We start from the raw sequence: 21582 nt of genomic DNA, 5'->3' as shown, positions 1-21582 counted from the left end.
CAAGTTAAAGTTACAGCAGGGCGGCCCTGCCTGCCTTGGTATGCCTTGGCAGTGCCTTGGTCGCCCCCGTCGAGGGCGGCCCGGCGGCAAGCCGAAAGCGAACACCGAAGCCCGGCGGGGTCGGCCCAGGGGTGGCCGTGCCAGATGCAGCACCTCGCTGTGGCTGCAGTTCGTCGTCGTCTTCGTCGTCGTGGAGCTCGGGGCCCAGGGTGGGGTGGGGGCAAATTTACGCCTGGGGTCCACCCCTCTTGGGCCCTGGGGGACGCCGCGCTACGCTGCGCCCTGGTCGCCCAACGGAGCACCCGCCCCGCCCCGCCCCGCGCCCCGGTGCAAACTGCACGGGGCCCACGCTAAACATACGGCACTAGATATTCCCTCGGGGAACAAAAACACGGAGCCGGGCGAGACAAAAGACCGGAATTACAATGTGTTCCTCCACGGACACAGCGAGCACATATATAAGAATGCGAGGCAGGGGAGAGCTTTGCAGCAGTGCCGTGAGTTGTAGCGTGCCTCCGTGTGTGTGTGTAGGTGCGAGTGTGGGTGTGCGTTGGCTGTGCTGCACCGCACTGCGCCGGCCCGGGCTACGCCAGGGCTACGCGCTCCCAGGGGGGTGATAGGGGCAGCTTCGTACAGTGGCGATGCGAGACGTAGCGAGGCGCTGTTTTGAAATACAGTGGTGGTGGGACCCGGGGTGGGGGAGCCTGCTGCGCCCTGCCCGGGGCGGTCCAGGCAAACCGAGCCAAACCCAAACTCGGCCTGCCCACGAATGTCCTGTCCCGTCTGGTGGTCTGGTCGGGCTTGTAGGGATACGGCCGGGCAAACCCACACGTTCACACATCCACACACACGCTCTGAAAAACACACTCCGGCCGGCCCTGGCGCTGTACGTGATCCTGCGCATGGAATATTTGGGGTGTGTGGGTACATCGGTACGGCTCCCCGCGTGCTCGGCCGAGGGGGGCTCCCCGTGGGGCCGTGGGGGGCTCCCCGCCGGGCCCCGAAAACATTCCCACGCCCCGGAGAGCCCCGCTTCATTGGCCACCAGGTGTGCGGCGAGACGGCGCGAGGAGAGTGTTAACCTTTGCCGCGAGTCGGTGCTCCCCGCAGGCACACCGACACATCCTCCCCCACCCTCCCTGCCAACCTGCTCAGCTGTTCTGTCTTTTTTATCGCGTTCTTGTTGACACGGCACAGGGAGGAACGAGGAGAAGCGTGCGTTTTTGAGAGCGTCCTCGTTAACACAGCCGCTCTCGACTGGACCGCGGCGTTCGTTCGCGGCTAGGCCGCAACAGTCTCCCAGGCGGCCGTCGCAGTGGAGTGGAGGCCCCCAACAGCGAGACAGAAATAAGACAAGAGTCGCAGCTGAGGCTGCAGGCGGAGCACGCTGACGAGGTCGACGGAGTGGGGACTAATGCAAAACGGATTGCAGTGTCGAGCACGGGTTTCACGAGGCGCTGCTCCCTCTCTCCCTTCCTCTCCCCGCCACGCCTCGCCGTTACGCTTTCCCGAACGCGCCAGCTCTAGAGGGGTTGGTTTGCTTACGACACAGCCCCGGCCGCGCGGCACCACGCGGCACGCGCCGCGCCAATGGACCAAGCGCAGCAGCGCAGCGCCTATCTGCCGCCGAAAACTTCGGTCGAGTCACTTGGCTGCTGCTGCGCAACAAGCCTCCCCCTCCGCCTGTTTTTCGCTTCGACCGCCTCGCTCCGGCTGCAGTGCGCTTCCTCCGAGGCATCGGCATGCCGCGCACGCCTCTCGGTGCAGTGCAAGGTGCAGGAAGCGCGCAGGCAGCAGGCGATTGCCTGTTGATGTGGCCGCCCCTCAGACATGCCGACGGACCGCGCTCTATCAGGGAAGCCACAAACATCCCTCTGCCTGCCTGCCTGCATGCCTGCCTCTGTGCTTCAATCCCCCAACCCAGCCGCTTTGGAAAACGCGCACTTGCCATACACATCTGAAATTGAGTAATCCAGGGCTGTTACTTTTCCCGTCGCCAAAGAATTTTTTTGTGCGTCACAACTCGCGACACACACTCCAGCCCGTAGTTTGCCTGGCTAGCACGCCGCAAAGTGCTTCAAGCATACTAGCTCAATGTAGAAGGGGCTTCAGTGTTCTGGAAGGCACACTACTAGTGTTGTGCCCGGGGCAGCACGTTAGCTGCCTCCAGGTGTGAGGGGGGGTGAGAGAGACCGAGCGACGAACCACTCTTCTGAATCGCACGACTGGGGGTGGGGGAAGGCGCTGTGTGGCGCCGTGCCAATCCCAATACCCCAGTGTCAATGGGCCAGGTGTGGACTCCGCGTGACGCCTTCCACTCTGCTCGGCGGGGGGAGCTGTCTCCCTCACTCTCACTCACTCACTCACTCTCTTTCCCCGCCGCCTCTTTCTGTCTCTCTCACTCTCCCTCCCCGGTGCCGCCCTGTCGCCGTCCCACACAAAGAAGAGACGCGCGCTATTGCGCGAATTAATAAAAGCGGATCCAACGCGCGGCGTGCCATTTATTTTCCACGGCGCATTCTGACACACTCAAAACGACACGACACTGTATGGAATAACGCGGAAAGGCCGCGAGGTTTCCTGCACTACCATCACCATCATCACCAGGGTCACCATCCTCTCGCTTAATCCCCGCCGAACTAGCGCGGCACTGTATCGGCGGGCTTACACGCTTCCGCCGGCGGCAGGGCCAGGCAGGGCCAGGCAGGGCGCGGCACGGCCGAGGGCTGCCGGGGGCACGGCGGCATTCATCAAGCAGCATTTGGCGGACAGCGCGCCGCAGCCGCAGCCTTGTGACAAATTTCACGCGTCCGTTCTCTGTTATTGCCTCTTTTCGCGCGCGTGTTGGGCCGGGAAGAGATTGGCGCAGGTGGGAGGGGGATTTGGGGAGGGGGGAGGCTGTCGAATGGGGAGGAGGCATGGCGTCGGGAAGGGGATGGGACGGGCCAGCGGCTGCCATCTCTCATGCCATGAAGTATGCACGGTGTGCCCGGGTAAACCATATTAGCCCTAGTTGGCTATTTCTTGTTCGCGGCTCCGCGGCCCCACTCCGCGGCCCGCGCGTCGGCCAGCGAGCGCTCGCTCTGTATCCCCCCTCCTCTCTCTCCCTCTGAATAGCCGTTCACCGCTGCTCTGTGGCTCTCCATGGAAAAGCGGAGTTGGATCTGTGGTGGGGCAGCGGGCCGGTAGCGGGCCATGCTGCGGTGCAGGGGCGCGCGCGTCAAAGGTCAAACAGGAGCCGCCCCGCCCCGCCGCCCACCCCGCTAGTCCGTAGATGCGTTGTTGTCGGTCGGTCGGTCGGTCGCGCTGCACTGCTTGGAGTGCTGGAGTTCCTGGAGAGTGGCGTCAAACTTTCCTTCCAGTGGCACTTCCCGTTCTGCGGAACGCCTTTGACCGCATTCATTACGCCTTAAAGTCGTTTCGCCGGAGCGCGGCGTAAATGGAAAAGACCGCGGTAAAAACTCGAGCGTAATGAGGCGAATGGAGGAGGGGGAGGGGAGGGGAGGAACTCGAGAGGGCGGCCGCGACGACCTGGCGCGCCGGCGTCGTCCCCCAAGCCCAGACTCTCGACTCCTGCTGCGGCCAGGCTGCGGCCAAGACGCCGAGACGCCGAGACGCGGCGGGCGACGCGGGGCGACGCACAGCGCGCGGCGCGTGGGCGCGCTATGGATTATTCAGCACTTCGGCCGGAATATGGGTCTCGGTGACGGTGGAGCGACAGACTCGACGCAGCCACCACCAGCGCCCCGCCGGGCCGGCGGGCCGCGAGAAGATTCTGGGAAAAGGCGGCGACGTCGACGTGTTTGTAGCCATGCCGGGATATATCGTGAAAATGAGAAATCGCGACCGACTCCGACGCCACGGTGTTCACGGTGCTCGCGCGCTCCTTGCAGGTGGTGGTGACGCGTTCCGTCGGCACCGCGGACCGTTTAGCGAATCGGGCGCCGCAAATTGAGTCACGTTCGGACCGCGCGCCGCCCATTACGGCGGTCATAAATAGCCGCGCCCTTCCGCCTCGCCTTCCGCCCTTTACCCTTCGCCCTCCGCCCTTCCGGCACCACCGCGCCCTGCCGCCAGCCCGAGCGCCAGCCGCCCTCCGCGCGGCCTCGGCTGGCTGCGCGTGGTGGCCTAGCCCTTAATGGTAATGGTAAGGGCGGCATAGGCAGGCCCGCGCGGCGCAGCCTCTCGCCGCGCTGCCTACTCTCGGCCCGACAGGCTGACTTGATGACTGGCGGCGCGCCACTGCAGCAGACGGATTCCGAACGACCGTCGCTCTGTCTCTGTCGCTCTCGCAGGGAGCCCCGAGGAGCGACAAAAACGCTGTTCGGCATTATCGTCAGGTAGGCCCGAGGAGGCTGGGGAGGGAGAGCGCGGTGGCCTCCACGCCGGCGGGGCGGGCGGGGCGGACCGGTCAGGCGGGGCGGTGCACGGAAAGGGCAGAGGGCAGGTGTGCCGCTGTGAAACTTCCGGGCGGCCAAGTTGGATGGAGTTCGGCCTCTTCGCAGAGCGGGCCGTCAAGCTGTGTACAAACACACACGCACACAAACGCAGCGACACGACGACGCGGCGGTGGTTTTTCGACGTCGCTTTTTGGCAGTGGTAGGCTGCCGCCTCCGCACGTGCAGCAGGCCGAGTTGACGGGAGAGTGAAGGCTGTCGCGATGCTCAAGGCCGTCCGGGCGGCTTGGAGCCAGAGGACGGCGTCTGGGGTGTTTATCCAAGGCCGATCGGACGGCGGGGATTACAACGCCGCGGCGCGGAGCAACAACTATCTCATGCCGAGCTAGCCTCTGCCAGAGAGAAGGCAAGGCGATGCAAGATTCACCATTGGGGAGGTTTTATACGGCAGCCAGGCCCGCGAAGAACCCCAGCGGCCATCACGCCGCGCGTGCGCCGTTTCCCCCGTGTTCCGCGAACCAAGTCCATCCCAGTTCATGAGGCGTGCCGCGGCCGCGCCGTCTCCACCGAGGCGCACCGAGCGCGTCTCAGGCTGCGGAGTGGAGAGACCGGGCGGTGCGCAGAGCGGGGCCCTTCACCGGGGAGCTGACCTCAAAACTTTGAGCGGCGACTGGTAGGGACAAGCAAAACAGAATATCCCGCTTTGAGTTGGTTTTCAGAGTCTTCAATGAGTTTTGGACCAGGTAGTCCCAAGGCCAAAGCCGGCCGCTGTGGCTGCGCCTGGTCACAACTAGCAAGGCCGCCATCAGGCTGCAAGGCCGCCGTCCTGGTGCGCTTCATGGACGCCAAGAAGCAGCCCAGCCAGCCCAGCCGCCGAGTGGCGCCCCGGGACTGCGGACGGACAGACAAACGGACAGACGGGGGCGGAGGCGCGGGGGCCACAGAGCACCTCCGGGCCGCGCCGGATCCGTTCCTTTTACGTTCAGGCGGCCTGCCAGCAGCCAGCCAGCAGCCAGCCAGCAGCCAGCCAGCAGCCAGCCCGGGCTGAGCAGCGATTTATGGAAGCACCCCGCACAACGGGCCCTCGGTGTACTCTGTCCATCCGTCGGCCTGGCGGCGGGCCCCGCCTCGCGCGTCTTCGGCCGCGCATCTCTCTCCGTCTCTGTCACTCGCGCGCTCACACACGCACTCACGCACACGCACGCGCACTCCAAGGCAGTGACACACGTTCTTAAGCACGTGGCGCACGCCATGTGGCACGACAGTCCTTTGATCCTGCGTGAATATATTTTTGCAAATCACCAAGGTCGTGCATGAATGTGTTCGTGCGTTTGTGTGTGTATATGTGAGTGCATGTGTGCGTGAGAGTGCGCGGGGGGCGGAAAGGGCACAATCAGCTCGCTGGAGCGCGCCGCGGGGCCCGTGGGTCCGCCCGTCGAGGCCCGGCTGGCCCGGCAGGCCCGGCCACTGTAGGCGCCCCACGCCTCTGCTCCCTGGCGACCACTGGAGACGCGGCTGCTCGTGCCGAGCCCCGGGGAGCCGACTCTGGGCGCTGCACGCGGAACCAGTCTCGCGCTTCGTGCTGGTGCTTCTTGGCCTCCACCGCCTTCTTGCCAGTGTTGTTCCTGCCGCCCTCGGCCGCCTCGTCGCGCCCCGGCAGACAGCAATAATGGTATTCCTCCCTATACATACAGTACTCTTCTTCGCCCCCCGCTCCTACTCCTCGCCCGCTTCCTGTGTTTACCTCCCCTCTCGGTTCGTTTCCCCGCGTGTTCGTCCCGGGGATGCCGTCAACGGGGCGGCGGGTCGACATGTTTCGGCTGGCTGCTGCGCAGGGCTCGCCTCGCGCCGCGGCGTAGTACGATGCCGTCGTGAGCCTTTGCCTTCGGGGAGGCTTTGCCGCAGTTTGCTCGCCCGCCTGTACGCGTTTGTTGTGAGAGTTTGCCGCTGTCTTCACCCCTCGGCCACTCCGAGGGCCACTCCTTTGGCCCCCTCCGCCTGACACGCCGCGCCTGCTGCAGGGCAAGGGGGTGACAAGGAGCACGGTGAGGACGCCAAGAAGGCCGCCGCCACGGCTGCCTTCACGCGCATCTATTTGCCTTGCTCCGCAAATACTACTTGTTTGGCGTACCGGGGATATTTCCCCGTGGAAGGCCTGCCCTGCCCTGCCCTGCCCAGCCCTGCCGAGAGCGCGGGAGGTACGACTTCATGGACCACCACTCCATGCCGGGGGTGAAATTCCACACCGACAATTATTCAACGTGTGCGAACTCGCGGGGAGGCAACCTGCAGTACCAATTCGGTTTGACGGTTCAATAGACTCTCTGCTGGAAACGAAACTTTTCGCTAACCAAATTAATGTGCGCGCCAAAAAACAGTTTAGAGTGGGTGGAATTGCACCGGAATCATGCGAACCGGTCCAGTCCGAAGTGTAAATGTGGCGGGCGATATTTCAAGCCAGGCCCCAGGGGCTGCGCGGCTACGCGGCCCACCTGCTACTTCCCAGTGAAGCCGCGCCGCGCCGCTCCCAGGCCCAGCCCAGCCCAGCCCAGCCCCAGCGCGCCAGCGCTAACGCCAACGCCCAGCCCAGTCTAATGACCCAGCGGACGCTCGCGGGCCCCGGACTGCGATCGTTTTACAAGACAATGCGCCTCTGTGCCTCTCTGTGCCTCTACGGCAAGTACCCTCCGGACGAAGGGCCAAAAACAAAGCAACAGGAAAGAATTTAAGAGACAAACCGACGAACAAAAATAGGGAGGTGGTGGAGGTCTACCTCTCGGTAGACCTACACATTCCCACTCTGGAAAAATTGATAGGAATGTTATATAAATATTTTTCTAAAAATTATTTTCATTTTCAAAATTTATATTTCTTGAAGTTGAAGTTGAACGCGATTATGGGTAGGCAATCCGCTAGACAGCACGCCGTCGCAAAGTTGCCTACCTGCTGTGGCAAGCGCTTTGGCGGGTTTAGCGCGGCCCCGGGGTGCGACCGGACCGGGCCGAGCTGCATAACTTCGGACTGACCCTGGGTGCCCTGGGCCCGGGGGGCGACCCCCAAGGCGGCCCCCGCCCCGCGGGCCACTCTGCCTTGCATAGTTTCCATCTTGTTGGTCTTTGGAGCGCGCGGGCGACGGGCCGGAGGGGTCGAGTTCAAGGGAGACAGCGTCGCCGCCGTCCTCGCCGATCCGCGGACCGCGATCCTCGAACGACCCAAATCTTTTTACAAACTCGGCCCGCGGCGGCGACACCAACTTCCGCCTCCCACTTCCGGCGTCTAATCCCAATCGCATCCGGATACCCCTCGACAAGTGCCGCCCTCCCCGCAGCTCCGCAGCTGAAACCGATCCCGGCCCGCGAGGCGCCAACACGCAGTGGTGTCGCTTCGAGCGGCGCCATCCCGAGAAGAGCCGCCTTTTGTCTTCTTCGTCGAGCGAACCCCTTTGAAGCTCCCGAGTGCCATCATTGTGGCCGCCGTCCTCACCGCGTCACTGAAAGGAGCCGTCTCTAGAACCAAGAAAATTGTGCTTGCGACACGTGAATCGTCTTGAGACATTCAAGTCAATTCACTTGTCGCAAGTAAGTTTTCTTGGTTCGAAAGCGACTTTTTCGGCTGGTCCCGCTCGTGACGAGGAAGCAGTCAAATGGGGCGTCCATAAGGGTGGCCCCGCTGCAGGGCTGCAGCTGCACTGCAAAAGTGTCGCTGGAACGTTCTCGTCGGCCGCCGAGGAACTCTTTTGACAAAAACGGCGCGACGCACCGGTAAGCACAGCGAAGCACAGCCAGCGCGGCATGAATTGTTAACAAAGCCCCCCCCCCTCTTCCCCCTCCCCATTGAGCCGTGGCGACCCTCACAGAAGCTGCTTTTCGGTTCTCAAGAAAGCCCCCGGACGGTCAAGCAAGAGCAAGAAGAGGAACCGGCGGCCGAACGTTTACCTTGCGCTGCTGGCTCTGCTGCTGCGGGGATGGCTTGATCCGCCAGTCACATAATCAGGATGCACACCCGGCACGTGCAGGACACGTGCAGGACACGCGGTCGCTGGAACGGTCTGGAACGCCCTGGAACGCCCTGGAACAGGGTCACTGGAAGTCCTGCCCGGCGGCGCGCTGGAACAGGACTGGGCTCCGTGATGCTGCGCTCCGTGGAAGGGGGAGGAGGCGCGGGCTGGCGCGGCCGCGGGGTGGCAGGGGGCGGGGGCAGGCGGGGGCAAGCCTCCCTCGGGTAACAGGTGGGAGGGAGGGGAGGGTAGCAAACAAACCCACTCAGGGTGAGTTAGCTCGGTCGCGTGAGTTCGCGTTGCAATCAACCGCAATCACCTTTCTTTTCGAACCGTCGTGTTGTCATTCACTGAAAATAGAAAGGTCAGACTTTTGACCCCTATAACGGTCTTATTGAAATGTACGACCGAAAAAGGGTCATACTGACATGTAAGACCGAAAAAAGGCCATACCTCGATGTTTGACCGAAAAAATGGTCATACTTTATAGTGTATCACAGGCAAAGGCTGATATATCCCCAAGCTAAACAATAGCCAGTCTCGCTGATGTGTGACCTTTCTTTGGTCATACATTTAAGTGTGACCCTTTTTCAGTCATACATTTGCGTATGACCGTTTTTCGGACATACTTTTTGTATCACCGAAAATCAGTCAGATGTCTCACCCTTCGAATTTCAGTGTTAGGAGCTCAAAGAGGAATGAGTGAAAAGAGAGAAAGATCTTTGCGCGGAGGCCTGGAAGGACCTCCGTGCCGTAATACAGTGCAAGAATGAGAGAAAGTTTTTCACGTCAACACAATAAATAGCCTTGCAATGAGGAACCAACACAAACAGGGGGAAGGGCTCAGTCGCTCTGTCAATACGCCCCGCGTGGAGTATGCCTGCTGGCTGGCTCTAGAGGCTCAGGCGCGTGGGATAGCGACGGACAGACTCTATTCGCTGGCGATGAGAACACCTCTGCGTGGGCTGCACTTGGTGAGTTCTCCAAACTTTACGATAGGCTGTCAGAGTGCAGGCTCAATTAGATGAATGAAAAATGCATTGGTTGAGACTGAAAAATTATATTAGGAAAAGCTGTAAAATTGTTCTCATGGTTTTGTCTTGTTTTCTAGTCCGGTGTTTAATAAAGCGTCTTGGACGAGTATGCATTGAGCATAAATCTCTCGGCGTGAGTTCACTACTCTTGTTTCGTGTTCATTAGTCTTTTAGCAGTGATAACCTTTAGAAATTCAAGTTAAAGTGATCGAAGTCCGACGGGCCGGCGCGGCGCGGCGGCGCCGGCAGTCCGTTTCGCTTAAAAAAAAAGCGCGCGCGGCGCGTTCGACCTCCACGCGAGACTACCGTTGTGGCTATGAGAAACCGCTGGCTCGGAAGCAACCTCGAACTCGGAGCGACAGATGGCGCCACCAGCTAGCCGCCAAGTCCCGCGAGGCTACCATTGCCACTATGAAAACATTCATCAAGTTTATGATCTTTCAGAGCAGCAAAGACTGCCAAACGTTTGAGCCATCATCTAACTTCGCTTCTTACTTTACGAAATGCCATTTCAGAGCACGATTCAACCGTTTGGTTTGTGTCTTACGTTGGTTCAAACGTCTTTAAACCTCTGAATGTTTCAGGGAATGCCATGATAGGATAGGTCTACGTTTTACCGTACTGATTTGGAACATAATTTGCGTTTTTCAACATATTTGTTGTTCCCATCATTTTAAAAGAAATTTTAAAAGAAACTTCCAGCCTTGTTCCCGAGCACTCCGCCCGTCAGTGGGCGCTCCTGGATTCTGGTCGTGGCCCTCGCCGGGCTGTGCCGCGCCTCGTCGTCGGCGAGCTGCAGAGGCAGCAACGCAGCGCAGCAGTGCGCCGACGGACGGTGCCCGGCGCGGTCGGGAACGGAGCAGCTCCCGCTTCGATCGACGCGGGCCGCGGTGGGGCGCGGTGGGGCGCGGTGGGGCGCGGTGGGGCGCGGTGGGCGGGAGGAGAAGGGAGCCATGGGGGCGCGCTGCATCCCTGGCGTCGAAGAGCCGTCGCCACCCCAGTGACACACAAACAGTCGCCAGGACATCACGTCGCCGACGTCGTCGCGGGCGTGCGCCGAGGAGGCGTGGAGCAAGAGCCGGCACATGAAGTGCTCGAAGAAGGACCGGGGACGCGCACGACGCGCAGGTGCCGCACGGGCCGGGCCGAGACGGCCGGGACGGGATGTCGATGAAGGTGAGTCGGAAGTCAGGTTAGGGCGTCGCGCTGGCCGCTGGCCGCTGGCGCATGGTGCTCGCGGTGGCTGCGGCCTCGTGCGTGGCCGTGTCCTTCTCCACGCCGAGGGCGGCCCCTCGTCCACCTCATTATCGTGTCCTGGCGGAAGCGCGGGGGGTCGACGTGGACGTGTCGTCTGCTGGCGGCCTGGCGGTGCACACAGACAGACAAGGCTTGCTATTCGCAGGCCAGGCCCCGGCGGCTGGCGCGCATGTGCGGTGATGCTGCACCGGCTGTACTGTGTACTGCCGCTGGGCCCACGACGCCTCACCGGCGTCCGCGCGGCGCCACGACGTCGACGCCGGTGGCAATACGTAATTCGAGTCGATGCGCGGCTGCCGTGTCCCGCGTCTCGGCGCGGAGTCATTTTCCTGCCTGCCCTTTGCAAGGTCTCGCCACGCGTCTCGCGGCCGCCACGCGCGTCAGACTGATTCCGAGAGTCGCTTTGTCTCTCTCGCACTCGTAGGGCGTCCCGTTCAGGTGCGAGAGAGACAGGGGGACTCACTGAATCACTCTCCCGCACGGCCACCTTCGCCTCGATAAGGCGTCGCGTTATCGCGCTGCAGGACGAGGACAGGCTGCGGCATGCCGGCCGGCCGGCCGTCTTATCCTGTGTCCTGCCTAGCAAGGCCTTGGCCCGCTCGACCTGCAACTGCAACGACGTGCCAAGTTCCGTCCCTCGCAGCACCGCCTGCGTCCGTTCGCCAGTGGACTGATTCAGAGAGTCGTTTTCGTCGCTGTCTCCCTCACACTAATGCGGGACGCCCCGTGAGTGCGAGAGAGACAAAGCGACGACTACTGGGTCCACGTCCTCGTCGCCTCGAAGCGAAGGGTCGCCCCTAGCCCCCTCTGGAAGCAGGCGATGTCAGGCGAGGCGCGGCGAACGAGGCAAAGAAAACGGCTACAAGAGTAACGAATCGAGGGCTGGGGCCCTGGACTCGAGCCAAATGTAAATGCCGGCAACGGCAACGGCCTGCCCGCGGCGCGGACCGCGCGGACGGCGTCGACGCCCTGCACCGCTTGATGCCCGCAGGCCGGCCGGCTGGGCTGCCATGCAGCGGCCAGCAGCGGCCGGCCCTCCGGGTCCTAGACCCGACCGGCCAAGTTTAGAACGCTTTGGAGCGGTGGCGTGGCGAGGCGTGGCGGAGCGTTGCGGGGCGGGGCTGGGCTGACCGTACAATATCACGGGCCCGTCGGCTCGACGGCTCCGAAACACGGCACCCGTGGGTACCGGCGCCGCTGGACGCGCACACGGGCCCAGGTCCAGGCCACCAGGCCGTCGGGCCGTCCAGGCGCCGCGCAGCGCAGGGTGGGCACCACCGCGACACACGGCCGCGCGGCGGTACGGCCTGCCGTCCAGGCGCTCCGAGCAGTGCACCGTGCATGCCTGCGGCGCGCCGGACAGATGATGACCGCAAAAGCGGCGTTTCTCGGAACAGTAAAGACTGGAACGGATCGGGGGGAAGGGGCCGAAGGGGCCACAGAGCCGCGCGGAGGCTGGAAAAGAAACGCGAAACGCGCGGCGTGGCGCGGCGTGCGGCGACGACCGCGCAGCCCGTCCGGTCCGCCATTCCAGGTGCACTTCACGTTCGCCGTCGCCGTGGAGTCACTTTCCTCCCATGATTGATCCGAGAACGGATACAGCGGCGCCGAGCGACCGAGCGGCGCCCGCCCGCGCGCTCGCTCGCCTTTTTTCTGTCTCCGCCGGCCAGAAGAACAAGAGGGCCTCGGGCGGTCGGAGCGCGGGTGGCTAGCGGGCCAAGCTGCAATGCGGCCCTGCCCGGAGGCACGCCGCGGCACGCCGGCGCCGCCATCGAGGCCATCGAGGCGCGTGGAAGCGGCTGCAGCTGCAAGTCGAATGGGATTGAGGCGAGTCGCGGAATTGGAGTCGCCGGCGGCTAAATGTCAGGCGGCACGGCGGTGTGCCGCGCACCGCGCACCGCGCACCGCGGCCACGGGCGAGTTTCGGGGGAAAGGTCGCCAGCGGCAAGCGAGAAGCGCGGCAGTACGGCAGCCGTTCTGGCCCAGGCGCGCTGCCGTGGAAGCACAAGACACGAGTAATACGAATTTCACGTGCGCCCGATGGGAAAGGAGGAAAGGGATAAAGAATGAGGGGGGAGGGGCTCATCAGCTGCGCACACAAGATGGACGCAAACACATCCCCGATGTAGTCGCGGCGCTCGCACATCGCCGCCATCCTCCTCCCCCTCGTCCTCGTCCTCATAATGAGAGTTCAGTCAACTCGTCGCTGGATTTCCGAGGGGCTTCGCGGCCCGCGTCCAGGAATCCCAGCATCCTGGAGCGCAGTGCAGCGCAGCGCGTCCCCGCTGCACGCCGGCTCGGCTGCCGGCAGCCCGGCGAGGACTCTAGGCACGCTGGAACGGAACGGAACGGAACGGCAGGACTGGTTTCGCGCGCCGAGGTAAGGGCCGATGGGCGCTGAGAGGCTCAACACTTTTTAAGCCTGCGCGGCGCTGCGCGGCGCGGTGGGCCGCGGTCTTAACTACTGCCGAGGCGGGCGGCGCGGGGCGCGGCGTGTAGTTCCAGCGACCGTGCACCGTGCCCAGGCCGGCCTAGGCGGGTAAGCGGGCCGAGCACCGAGCCTGGCAGCAGACTGATCCCGAAGAGTAGCTCTGTCCCTGTCGCACTCGTGGGGCCTGACGTGGGGGTGCGAGAGAGACAGAGCGACGAAGCGACTCTTCTGAACGGCTGGCTGGCAGCATTACAGGCCGTCTCGCTCCAACGATCTCGCCATCCGATCGGCCCTTCCAGTCCAGGCTTCCAGGCAGGCTTCCAGGCCCGTCGCTCGCCCTTGGGGGCTAACGGCAGCGGGGGCCCTTCCAGTGACGGCGCACCGCGAGGCGCACCGCGACTAAAAAAGACATGCGTTCCGAGGGCTGGAAAACGAAGGGGAAACGCCCGAAACGCCAGGCATCCCTTCAGTTTGACAGACGACGTCGAGCAGTGATGAAAGCCATGTGTCCACGTTGCAGCGGTGTCGCACGGGTTGCCTACACTTTCAGCCTGCCTCCGTTTTCTTTCACGATTGAGCCGATAGTGCCGTTGTGCAGTGGCTTGCAGTGTGCTTGCAGTGTGCAGTGGTGCGGCTGCGTGCGTCCCGCGCGGCGCTGCAGCAGGCCTGGCCGCCTCAGTGACGCGATTACCCGCTCGACCAGGACGACCAGGACGCGCGCACTACACCGCAAAAAAGATGGCGGCATACCACTATGCAGTGCTGTGGCACGTTTTCGCGAAAGTGCCTCATGCCCCGCGCGCTCCCACTTCTTGTTCCAGAAGGAGTCCCCCCTGGACGCGCACCTCCACATCGCCGCCCTGCAGGGCGACGTGGCCACGCTGCGGAGGGTGCTGGACAGCGGCCGGGTGCATGTTGACTGCAAGGACAGGGTGAGTGGACACCGCCTGCGAGAAGTTATCAAGTTGGAATCTAGTTGTAGCAGCCCGCCGTGCTCACTACGTCCCCGAACCCGTCGACGACCTTGTCGACGACCTTGTCGACGACCGCCTCGTTGAGTGTTTCCCGTTTGCCGGCCGCAGGATGGCACCACGCCGCTCATCCTGGCGGCGGCCAACGGCCACCTGGACTGCGTGGAGGAGCTGCTGGAGCAGGGCGCCAACCCGCGCGCCAGGAGGACGGTGAGTGTGCAGTGCAGTGCGCCCGCCACGAGGTGGCCTCGAGGGCAACCTTGCAATACGCTTCCCTCCTTTCCCCGTTGCAGACCGGCACCACGCCCCTGTTCTTCGCCGCCCAGGGAGGCTTCCTCGACATCGCGCAGGCCCTGCTGGACAACGGCGCGCAGGTGGACTCGGCCAGCGTGGTGGGTATCGACCAATCCCGTCGCTCGTATCGGCCGCTGCAGTCAGCCAGTCAGCCTGTCTCCGGCCGATGACGCGACGTGCCCTTCGCGAATCATCCGTCTCTGCCACGTCTCTTCCCGAAAGACGAGCAACTTCCTCAAGCAGCGGTAGACTGATTCCGAGGGTCGTGCTCGTTGCTCTGTCTCGCTCCCACCTAGAGGGACGCCTATGAGTGCGAGAGAGATAGAGCGGCGAAACGCCGTGGCGGAGTCACTCCGCTGGCGGGAGGTGAGAGCCACGCGGGGAAGTCCCAGGCCCGCCGAGGCCCGCCCAGGCCCCAGGACGCTGATAACGGCTCAGCTAACCGTCCCGGCCGCGCGCCCGGCCCCACTAATGACTCGGAACTCTGACGGCTTCGGCTTCGACTCCCCTTCACTGCCTTCGCCGGCTCGCCCTTCACTTACACTGCAGCGCTGAAATAGCCGGCGAGGTGCGCTACGCGCACGGGCCCCTCGCTCTCCCTCTCGCTCTCTCTCTCCTCTCCTCTCTCTCTCTCTCTCTCTCTCTCTCTCTCTCTCTCCCTCTCGCGGGTCGCGGTAGGCCTATTTTGGAACGCCGCTGGCTAAACCACCCGCCTTCCCGACGGGTTCTCTGGACACGCGGAGTGTGGTGGTGGTGCGCGGCGCGTCGACGGAGGGGTCGGAAGCCGAAAACAGAAGCCGAAAGTAGAAGCGCGTCGTTGTATTTGTTCGGCGACCTTTTTCCCCGCCATAGCGCGGCTAGCTCGGCTCGACGCCCCGCGGCCCGCGACGCGTCTGACCCAGTTTAAGCGGTTCGCGCCGCGAGGTTCACCCTCCTGCGGGGCCGGCCATAAAAAACGCCCCTCCCCGCCCCCCTCGGCACACCGAAAGCCTCCTCGAGAACTCAAAATTAGAACGTGTTTGGTGCTTTGCGCGCGCCCCCTTGCACCTGTGTGTTCTTTGGGCATTACCGCGCCGTTCGGCGCTGTTCGGGGCCCTCCGGGGCGCATGCCGTGACGAGGGCACGACTGCACCGTAAGTTTGGGGCCCCTCAAGGCTGCAACTGCTGCTGCACCGCGACAAGGCGGCCGCTGTGCCGCCGTGTTCCCGAGTGACGCGGCAAACGCCAAGGCTGCGGATGAAAGGTCATGATGGTGCATTCGGCGGTGCCTGCACGGGATCAGCTGTTCCGAATCAATCGCGACCAGGATCCTCCATGCCGCGCCCCGCCCCGCCGCGCTCCGCCCTCCGCCGCGCCCCGCCCCGCCCCTCTCGCCAACAACTGGCACAGTACCGCGGCTCGGCGCGCGGAATCGCTTACTCGCCCAATTTACCATAGGACCAGCACTGCCAAATGCTAAATGAACCGCCAAGGCCACGAGTGGAGTCTTTTCGTGGCTCGCGCGCCTTTGGGGAAACGACATCCCCACAGCAAAAGAAAAATAAAATAAGTGGCCACGTTTTGAAATGCCGCAGTTGAAAAGCAACAAGGCTAATGTGGAATTCCTTTCCCCAGGATGGAGGCACGCCGCTGTTCGTCTCGTGCCAATGCGGCCACCTTGACGTCGCCAAGGAGCTCGTCAACAGGGGCGCCAACGTCAACGCGCACATGAAGGCAAGTCCCAAGTCCCTCCCTCTCCTCTTGTTTTGTTTTTGTTTTGTTTCCATGGCGGCTGCCCTTGCCCGTCACGTGCAATCCATCTCGTGACCTTCCCGTCTCGTCCGGGGTGTGTGAGCGACGGGCAAACCACAGCCACATGGCAAAACAGTATCCTCCAACAAGTTAACCAAAGAAATCCCCCCTCCTTCCCTGCCCTTCCTCCGAGGGGTGATTCACTAGCGTTAGCTCACACTCACAACTTTTTCTGAAGAGCCTGAAACCAATTTTTTGGCGCGATTTGGCATTGCGAAAAAGGCGTGAAAAGGAATAAAAAGTGTAAGCCAATCGATTCCTCAGAAAGATCGGGGCGGGGCACATTGAAACGTGCGATGTGACTTTCAGGACCGCGCGACGCCGCTGTTCATGGCCTCGCAGAACGGGCACGGGCGCGAGGTGCTGTTCCTGCTGGAGGCCGGCGCCGCGGTGGACGCGCGCCGCACGGACGGCGCCACGGCCCTCTGGATCGCGGCGCAGATGGGCCACGAGCGCATCGTGCGCGTGCTGCTGCGGCACGGCGCGGCCGTGGACACCACGCGACACGTGAGTGACCCAAAAGACCAACCGCCTGCCGCCGGGGATCGAACCCGCGACCAGGAATCACGATGGCCGTTTTCGTTTTCCAGGACGGCGCGACGCCACTGTTCAAGGCGGCGCACAAGGGCCACGCCGCCGTCGTGGACGAGCTGCTGCAGTACAGGCCCAGCCTGAAGCTGCTTCCGGTGAGCAGCGCCAAGCCGACCGACCGACCGACGGGCTGGACCAGGACGATGAACCACAGTGTGTGAACACGCTCTTGCTCTGGTTGCAGAACGGCGAGAGCGCCCTCCACGCCGCCGCGCTCTTCGGCCACGTGGCGGTGGTGCGCAAGCTCCTGGCGGCCGGGAGCGACCCGTCGCTGCGCAACCAGGAGGGGCTCACCGCGGCGCAGCTCGCCGCCGACAAGAAGCACCGTGCCGTCGTGGACCTCCTGGTGCTGGCCGCGCAGGCCAGCCGCAGCTAGCGCGCTAGCGCGCCGCAAGAATAGAGAGAGCACTATTTTTCTGATATTTTTGTACGTTATGTGATCACTTATTTAAAGGTCGACCTACTCCACCCTGGCTCGCAAGTGCCCCGAAGCTGTGGCGAGTGTGATTTGTTTAGTATTGTTATATTGTAATGTTAGTTATGGGTCGTTTGGCGACCTCGGTAATTTATGTGTCTTTGATTATTGTTGCATTCAAAAGTGTCGCCCATTCGGCACGGCGGCAAGGTGGGCATCATTGAGGAATGAGATGTGGAAAATGAAGTCTAGTCGGACAGTTATTTTTGTTTTAGTTGATCCTTTGATTTTTTTAGTATGTAAAACGCGTCACTTCTACTGCCAGTGTGAAATGCATATCCGCCCTGGTTAAGCGCCACAACTATTTTTTACGACTGTATGTAAGAGACTTCTTAATCGTAAACGGACACAGCAGGATATATATTTATGAAACGTTCTTCGTTAATAAACTTTGTTGTTGAACCAAACTGAGGGCCCCTAATTAACGCCCCATCCCAGAGCGTTCCAGCATTACTGCCTGGATCCGCCGGCGACGTGAACCGTGGTCCCAGGGAATTCCCCCGGGGCCGACGCAGCGGACGCAGCGCTCGTGGGCGTCCGTCCGTCCAGGCAGTCAGTCCAGGTGTGATGCTCCACGCACTCCGTGTGCTCCGCGGCTCCGCGTGCCCGGGCGGCTCCCGCCCACGCCCCCAGGGGCTGCCCATGTCGAGAAGCGTGTAGCCCACCAACTTTCTGATGCAGACCAGGGCTGGCGTTTACATTCCGGGCCAGGGAGGACCCAATGCTGACAGCCCGATGCCTCTGACCGCGTGGAGCGTCGCGTTGTCGGTCCCGTCAGTGCCCGACTCTAGACTGCCTGGACACAGACACCCGCCTGATTGAGTTACAGACCTCACACGACACGCGTGCCGAGTGCCGGCCCGCCCGATGGCCCGCCCGATGGCTCGCCCGACGGCCCGCCACCCCAAGTAGGCCGTCCCCAAGTAGGTCGTGCCGTCGAGGGCCTCGGCGCTGCTCGTCCCTCGCGGTGATTATTACGCTGTCGTGACATCACTTGTCGCGCTGCCAACACTGCCAACACTGCGTGCGCAGCGTGTACACTGTACAGGCGGGTTGATGCCCAGCGCCCAGCGCGTCGGACCGGCGCGTCGGACCGGCGTGGCACTGCGGAGCCTCAGGACCGCGAGGCACTGCGCTGGCCGTGGCGGTGGCAACATGCGGCCTGAAAAAACAGCAGCAGGCAGTGCATGGTGCCGAACGCGGCCCTACACCAGCAGGCCCTGGTGGGCACCAAGTGCTCGATTAATGACTCATGGCTGCGGCGGAGAGGCGGGAGCAGGCGGGAGGCGACAGCAGGACAAGGCGGCTGCTGAATCCAGGCGGCCACTGGCAAGCCAGCCAACTGCGCCACTCGCCAGTACGGCGCCAGTACCCGCAGCGCGTGCAGCACCAGCAGGCAGTACCACGCCAGGCCAGAGGCAGGCCAGAGGCACCGCCGGGCCAGGCGTCACCGAGGCGCATCGCGACGCACGGGAAGAATGCAGGGATAGGCAAGGCCGAGACTGCAGTGCAGTGCCTGTTGCAGCGAGCCAGCGTCTCCAGGCGTCCTCTCCAGGTGCCCGCAGCGTCCGCAGCGTCCGCCACTCCCCGCCGCCACGCGTGCCCGCGCCGCCGAGCGCCCCGCGCCCACGCCTCCGAAGCTCGAGGCGCGCCGTACCCGGCCACACCGCGTGAAGCGTGAATTGGGAGTGCAGCACACGTCTCCGCTCCGACGCAACGCGCGACGCGGCCGCCGAGTCTCCGCACAACAACAGTGTCCGCGATGCCGTCGGTACGCGTCGTCGCGGCGGCCGTCGCCGTCCTCATCCTGGTCGTCCCGCTGTGCGGCGCCCTGCGATCGAGTGAGTGTTGCTGGGCTCTCCCCCCAGCGAGCAGACAAAGAATCGCCCCACCCACGTCGGGGACATTGACGAGGCCGGCGCTTTTGGCTCCGAGTGTCCTGCCGCCGCCTGCCGCAGTGACAAAGGAATTTTGACGCCGTCTCTCTCCCTCCGGCTGCGTGCTGCGGGCGGTGCGGGTCTCTTTGTCCTTGTTGCCTGAGCCCTGCCTGTGTCTGTGTGTGTGCAGGTGCGAGCTGCCAGCAGCAGGGCAAGTTCTCCTGCCCCAACGGCAAGTGCATCTCCGGGTCGCTGTGGTGCAACGGCATCAACGACTGCGGCGACAACGCGGACGAGACGTCCTGTCGAGGTAGGCAGGCGCGCGATTCACAAGAGCTCTCTCTCGCACCATTATGGAATGCCGCATGAGTGCGACAGAGCGACGAGATGACTCTTCTGAATCGCTCGGCAGATCAAGAAACGCCAACGTTTGGCCACATACAAAGCACTGTTTCATTCTTGATTGTGGCTTGTAGCGCCTGTGAGGTAGGCCTTGGACCCGTCGCGCAACACACCGGTGTGGAGGCGATGGCCTACCTTGCCCCTGTCGTCTTCACGGGGGCAAGGTAGGCCACCGTCTCCACACCGGTGTGCTGCGGGACGGGTCCATGGCCTACCTCACAGGCGTTAAAGGGGACAAACGACGAACAAAGATCTTGTAAAAGATCTAAGTCCTAAATTTCCACAAAAAAGTAGCAATGCTAACGTGAATAATTTCACCTCCAACTTTCGTCAGTACATCCCGCCTTCAGCAAGCAGTTTACGCTCCTTTGAGGCGTTCCTGTGTTGCCACAACGTTGTAAATCACGTCCATTTATTGGTTTCCTTTCTCTCAGTGAGGTGGCTCTCATTTTGTTTGAACTTCTTTTGTTTCAGTATGCATGAGTGGATCTGTGAAGTGCAAGTCTTCCAATCAGTGTGTGCCATCGGGAGCCAGGTGCAATGGCGTTGAAGAGTGCCTTGATAAGTCGGATGAACTTGGTTGTGAGGTTGTTGTGACAGGTAACTATAAGACGGGTATTGAAAACGAGAGAACTTTGTGCTGGATGTTGTTCATATTGTGACCTGTTTTTTTTGTTTGACTCAACAGAACAAAGTACAGAACCAATACAGACAGCAGTACAGGCCCATGAAGTACGAGGCAGTCAAATAACAAGTGGATCATCAAGGCCTGCTCTGTCAATATTTTTCTTGACAGTTTTTGTAGCTGCATTGATAAGGTGATAATGTCATGTAATATTGAAGGAAAAAGCACATGTACTTTAAGTTTCTCAAATTTATTATTTTGAATGTAAAATAGATTGAATAAATATTTTGACAAAGGTTTTCTTTTGTTTGCATAGTTCTGGTTGGAATATGATGTGCACATTAATTGAAACAGACAAATGGCAAATAATAGCTAAAGTCACGACGAACAAGAATACAAATATCACAATATTGTCAGTTCAACCATCGCTTACCGAATAAAAAGCTAGTAGCCATCATTTGTCCAAGAAACATTGTAATCAGGGTATTCCTTTTTGAGCAATTCAGTTGTCACCTCATGATCAGCTCGACCGTAGCCCTGGGAATACCCGTACACTTTCAGTTTCTTTTCGCTAGGGTTGTGCTCAATGCGACCACCACCCACACATTCAGTTTCAAAGCCTAGTTTCTCAATTTTCTCTTGAGTAGCTTCATAGATGTCTGCATGGTATGGACCCCACTTGAATCCACGAACAATAAATTTCTCACTGTCCGTAGCACCTTCTTCCGTTTTGTGAACTTTGATGAGGACATATTTGAAAACCCCTTCGTTGTCGATGGAGACAGTTGGGATGGTATTCAGTGCGTCTGCCATTGCTGCAAAGAGACGCAAATGGCAAGGCTTAAAAGTGGGTGATACAAGCAAACGAGCGAATCTCAACATTGAGTGCAGGCACCTGGTTGTTTGGTTATGCCGATGAAGTCAGAATTTTTCAAATGAGAAAGGAGTTCAAAGTAAAAGACTCCACCAAGCAATTGTTCAAATAAGAAAATAAAGAATCATATTTTGAAATGACTTTACCGAAACTGTGGGAGCAAACTGTCACGCTGACTTGCCGGTAAAAAATAAACCTGAAAGTGGCAGTTGTTGTCTGTCTTTCTGCTTTTGCTACTAACGAGCTGAATTTTTCATACTACAAACAAGATGAAGTGACAAAAAGACCCATATTGCTATTGGGATAAGTTAAACGCGGCTAGCATATATTACCATTGCAGTTCGATGGTGTTTTAGGAAAGAGACTAGCCTGTAAAGGAGGGGGAAATGTATGAAAACCTCTCATCACAACAAAAATGTATTTTGAGTCGTCTGAATTAGCATGAAGAAGTCTAGGAGCAGGTCAAGCGCAAAGCAGACTTTACATCAGCTATTAAACACAATTGTTTCATAACGCGAACGTAGGGAGTGTTTTATAAATCAAAGTCTTACGAACCGACAAGTGTT

The 21582-nt window shown here is 61.1% G+C and overlaps 3 protein-coding genes across 6 annotated transcripts; 2 read left to right on the top strand and 1 right to left on the bottom strand.

Annotated features, from left to right (window-relative positions):
* The first annotated feature begins 10336 nt into the window (after positions 1 to 10336).
* LOC117654132 (ankyrin repeat domain-containing protein 29) lies at positions 10337 to 17645 on the top strand. Of its 2 annotated transcripts, none has more exons than XM_034400333.1 (8): positions 10337 to 10604; positions 13941 to 14048; positions 14199 to 14297; positions 14381 to 14479; positions 15996 to 16094; positions 16482 to 16679; positions 16763 to 16858; positions 16948 to 17645. In XM_034400333.1, the coding sequence occupies exons 1-8, from the start codon at positions 10593 to 10595 to the stop codon at positions 17137 to 17139; spliced, it is 903 nt and encodes a 300-aa protein (XP_034256224.1). In that variant the 5' UTR covers positions 10337 to 10592; the 3' UTR covers positions 17140 to 17645. The 2 variants fall into 2 exon arrangements, with proteins under 2 accessions (XP_034256224.1, XP_034256223.1); XM_034400332.1 differs by having other exon boundaries at positions 10338 to 10604; positions 13938 to 14048.
* A 1233-nt stretch (positions 17646 to 18878) lies between these two features.
* On the top strand, positions 18879 to 20441 carry LOC117649034 (complement factor I-like). Its single transcript, XM_034391406.1, has 4 exons — positions 18879 to 19079; positions 19306 to 19425; positions 19992 to 20117; positions 20206 to 20441. The coding sequence occupies exons 1-4, from the start codon at positions 19001 to 19003 to the stop codon at positions 20337 to 20339; spliced, it is 459 nt and encodes a 152-aa protein (XP_034247297.1). The 5' UTR covers positions 18879 to 19000; the 3' UTR covers positions 20340 to 20441.
* Positions 20374 to 21320, bottom strand: LOC117649042 (14 kDa phosphohistidine phosphatase-like). 3 transcript variants are annotated; one of them, XM_034391427.1, is made up of 2 exons: positions 21163 to 21320; positions 20374 to 20957 (listed from the first exon to the last, which is right to left on the bottom strand). In XM_034391427.1, exon 2 carries the CDS (start codon positions 20953 to 20955, stop codon positions 20587 to 20589), a length of 369 nt encoding a protein of 122 aa, XP_034247318.1. In that variant the 5' UTR covers positions 20956 to 20957; positions 21163 to 21320; the 3' UTR covers positions 20374 to 20586. The 3 variants fall into 3 exon arrangements, with proteins under 3 accessions (XP_034247318.1, XP_034247309.1, XP_034247327.1); XM_034391418.1 differs by having other exon boundaries at positions 20374 to 21037; positions 21163 to 21293; XM_034391436.1 differs by having other exon boundaries at positions 21038 to 21178.
* Between the last annotated feature and the right edge of the window lie 262 nt (positions 21321 to 21582).

The sequence above is a fragment of the Thrips palmi genome, unplaced genomic scaffold, assembly GCF_012932325.1.
Source record: "Thrips palmi isolate BJ-2018 unplaced genomic scaffold, TpBJ-2018v1 HiC_scaffold_10, whole genome shotgun sequence".
NCBI classification, from domain to species: Eukaryota; Metazoa; Arthropoda; class Insecta; order Thysanoptera; family Thripidae; genus Thrips; species Thrips palmi.
This window is presented reverse-complemented; position numbering and strand designations above follow the sequence as displayed.

What these genes read in the sequence shown, in the direction of transcription:
- LOC117654132 (XM_034400332.1), top strand. An exon ending in ATGTTGACTGCAAGGACAGG is followed by an intron (nt 14,049 to 14,198) that starts GTGAGTGGACAC and finishes TGCCGGCCGCAG; the next exon opens with GATGGCACCACGCCGCTCAT. An exon ending in ACGTCAACGCGCACATGAAG is followed by an intron (nt 16,095 to 16,481) that starts GCAAGTCCCAAG and finishes TGTGACTTTCAG; the next exon opens with GACCGCGCGACGCCGCTGTT.
- LOC117649034 (XM_034391406.1), top strand. Translation starts at nt 19,001, where the DNA reads ATGCCGTCGGTACGCGTCGTCGCGGCGGCCGTCGCCGTCCTCATCCTG. An exon ending in GTGCGGCGCCCTGCGATCGA is followed by an intron (nt 19,080 to 19,305) that starts GTGAGTGTTGCT and finishes GTGTGTGTGCAG; the next exon opens with GTGCGAGCTGCCAGCAGCAG. An exon ending in GGACGAGACGTCCTGTCGAG is followed by an intron (nt 19,426 to 19,991) that starts GTAGGCAGGCGC and finishes CTTTTGTTTCAG; the next exon opens with TATGCATGAGTGGATCTGTG.
- LOC117649042 (XM_034391418.1), bottom strand. Translation starts at nt 21,024, where the DNA reads ATGTTGAGATTCGCTCGTTTGCTTGTATCACCCACTTTTAAGCCTTGC.